General features: G+C 40.8%; 1 protein-coding gene across 1 annotated transcript; it reads right to left on the reverse strand.

Annotated features, from left to right (window-relative positions):
* Nucleotides 1-475: 475 nt before the first annotated feature.
* LOC140581124 (trace amine-associated receptor 13c-like) lies at nt 476-1,504 on the reverse strand. Its single transcript, XM_072702933.1, has one exon. It carries the CDS (start codon nt 1,502-1,504, stop codon nt 476-478), a length of 1,029 nt encoding a protein of 342 aa, XP_072559034.1.
* Between the last annotated feature and the right edge of the window lie 1,341 nt (nt 1,505-2,845).

Here is a 2,845-nt window from a genome sequence, read left to right on the forward strand (position 1 = left end):
ATATATTTAAAATAACAGAATAGAAATGTTGAAGTTTCTTAAACTTTAAATATTTAACATTTCAAACCTTCAAAAATCATCAGCCTGCTCTTTTTATATGTTTATGCCTCTTGTCTCACGTCTGGGGATTTGCATTGTTTCCTATGTTAAGTTAGCATTAGCGTTAGGATAGTGCAGTGCTGTAAATCAGTCAGTACACTTTACAGTGCAACTATAACTTGAAATTATTGCTAAGGTGTATAACACATAATTGTATAAACAGAGAGTGTTCAGAGTGCTTGAAAGATAAGACTGTTTTCACTATATTACGTAATGTTACCAAAAATAAACAAAGAGGTACAACACAAAAAACTAACAAAAAATGTATCAAACAGCTACTTCTGCTATTTTAAAACAAGAATTTAAGTACACTCTGCATGTATATATGGTAAATATGATACAGAAATATGTGGTGGATTTATGAATAAATCAACTTTCAGGAAAAAACATTTGTATTTGAGGAATGTGCAGCAAAAATCTTTAAAGATATAATGAGTTTCAATGACTTTTGAAACCATGGGTAAAACAGTCCATAGATTATAGGATTCAAAGTAGAATTAAAATACCCCAGCCAGATAAAACCTTCATAAAGAACAGGAGGAGTTGCAAAGTCAGTATAGGGGTCGAGTACAGAGGTGACAAAGAAAGGCATCCAGCAGAGTATGAAGGCGCCTACAACAATGCCAAGGGTCTTTGCAGCCTTTCGCTCTGAGCTGTGAGTTTTCCTCTTTCCATTTTCTTGTTTAAAACAAGGCTGCTGACTCGTACCTCCAAGTTGTCTGACATGTTGTCTGGCTATGAGAAATATTTTAGCATAAAGGCCAACGATTATTGAACATGGCAGGAAAAATCCAATCAGAGTGTTTAGGGTGCTCCATAGCACATTAAGCAGAAGGATGCAGCTCCCCAAGCAATTTATGGAAGTGATGTATCCATCTAGGCCTGTCACACTGCCCTTAGAGTAAAGGAGACCGTAGGAGTAAGAAGCAGCTGCAGCCCAGCTTAATGCTACCATCAGCCAAGCCACAGGAATGGTCAATGTGTCATGGTACCGCAGAGGATTGCAAACTGCCTGGTATCGATCAACTGCAATAGAAGTCAGGTGAAATATTGAAACGTTTGAGAGGAAAATGTCAACAGTGGAGTGTAATGAGCAGAAGGTATCTCCGAAGTACCAGCAGCCTTCCACTGATCTGATCATGCTGAAGGGCATCACGACGGCCCCCAGAAGCAGGTCAGCCAGGGCCAGTGACATCACCAGCATGTTGGTCGGTGTGTGCAGCTGCTTGAAGTGCGCGATGGAGATGATGACCACCAGGTTCCCCGTGATGGTCACGGTCATCCCCGACACAAAAAACACGTACAAGGCAAACCTGGCAAATCCAGAGTAGCTACTTTTAACACACGTTCCATTAACTGCTGGATAGCAGTACTGGTATGTTTCCAGCTCTAGCGAAATGTTCATTTCTCTGTCACAAAGCAACAACAAAATAAAACAGCGTAGAGCTATTGTCATATAAGGCCCTACAATTGGCTGCCGTCCTTTCCAGGGTGTTTCTCAGCCTTGTGCCCTGGGCTTCCTGGGTTGGCTCCAAGCAAACACTGCAATCCTCTACTGGATAAGAAGTTGTGGATGATGATTGGAGAGATGGTTTCTTAAAGGTGATGTGTTTTGCATCCTTTGAACATGCTCAGTGTTTTTCTTTTGGAAAGAACTTTATTTATGCACTTGAACATCCCCTTTGAGACAAGCAAACCTATTACTGCAGGTCACGCAATATGCAGACGGGAATTATTGTTTCATCTAATATAAATATATTTGCATATAGTAGGCATGGGGACAAGTGCCTGCCATGATTATGTGTGTGATATACAGCATGACTCAGTAGATTGTCAAAGGCAGTAGAAGCCAGTACTTTTCTTTCTTAGAGATGAGTTTAAATTTGTATATTTTATGTCCAGTTTGTGTTAGGTGATAAAGTCTACGTGTTCATGCCAATATATATTTATAGACTTAACAGAGAGACATGAAAAGTGGACTGATTGCTCAGAGTTTTGTCAAAAGTATTTTGTGTTTGTCCAGCGTTTTTCCACAGGTGTGAAGGTGACTGTGTTGCCATGGAAACTGGGAGATGGGATTATGAACAGAAAGGTCCTGGTTACCTGAGAATACAGTCACAACACAGGAACATGGCAGAAATTTTTACCGATGAGAGTATCAAAGTGTATCATCACTACTTTTTACTTTTTAACGAGACATACTGATCAGAACACAAAACAGTAAAGAAAATCAATTACATTTTAAAGTAAATGTTGGTAATAAAATATTTATTTTAAAAGGTAGTATAATATAAAGTCATGTTTTATAAAAATGTAGACCTTAATGCTGTGTATAGGAATAACAAATTGTGAAAAATACTCAGTAGCCAGTAGGGGGAGCTAAATAATCATTCATCTATCATCCACACTCCTGGTCAGGGTCACTGGGGGCCTGGAGCCTATCCCAGGCAGCGCATGCACAAGGCTGGGGTACAGTCTGGGCGGGATGTGAATTCATTACAGGGCACATACACAGTCATGCACTGCAGGCAATACAGAGATGCCAGTTAGCCGAGTGCAGAGTGCAGCTCACTGGGTTCGGAACCTGAGCCCACGACTGTGAGCAGAGCTGGACAGGCCGTCTGGCATAACGGGTATTTTCCTGATGGCCCAATGGGTATGTGGGCTGGCGAAATTTATCTTGGGGGACCCCAATGTCTAGGGTCGAGTTTTAATCCCAGTCAGGACTGGCTGGCAGAGTAATCAT

The sequence above is a fragment of the Paramormyrops kingsleyae genome, chromosome 19 (genome assembly GCF_048594095.1).
Source record: "Paramormyrops kingsleyae isolate MSU_618 chromosome 19, PKINGS_0.4, whole genome shotgun sequence".
Classification (NCBI taxonomy): Eukaryota; Metazoa; Chordata; class Actinopteri; order Osteoglossiformes; family Mormyridae; genus Paramormyrops; species Paramormyrops kingsleyae.

Bases quoted from the DNA above. Each gene is read 5' to 3' on its own strand.
- LOC140581124 (XM_072702933.1), bottom strand. From the start codon at position 1,504: ATGAACATTTCGCTAGAGCTGGAAACATACCAGTACTGCTATCCAGCA.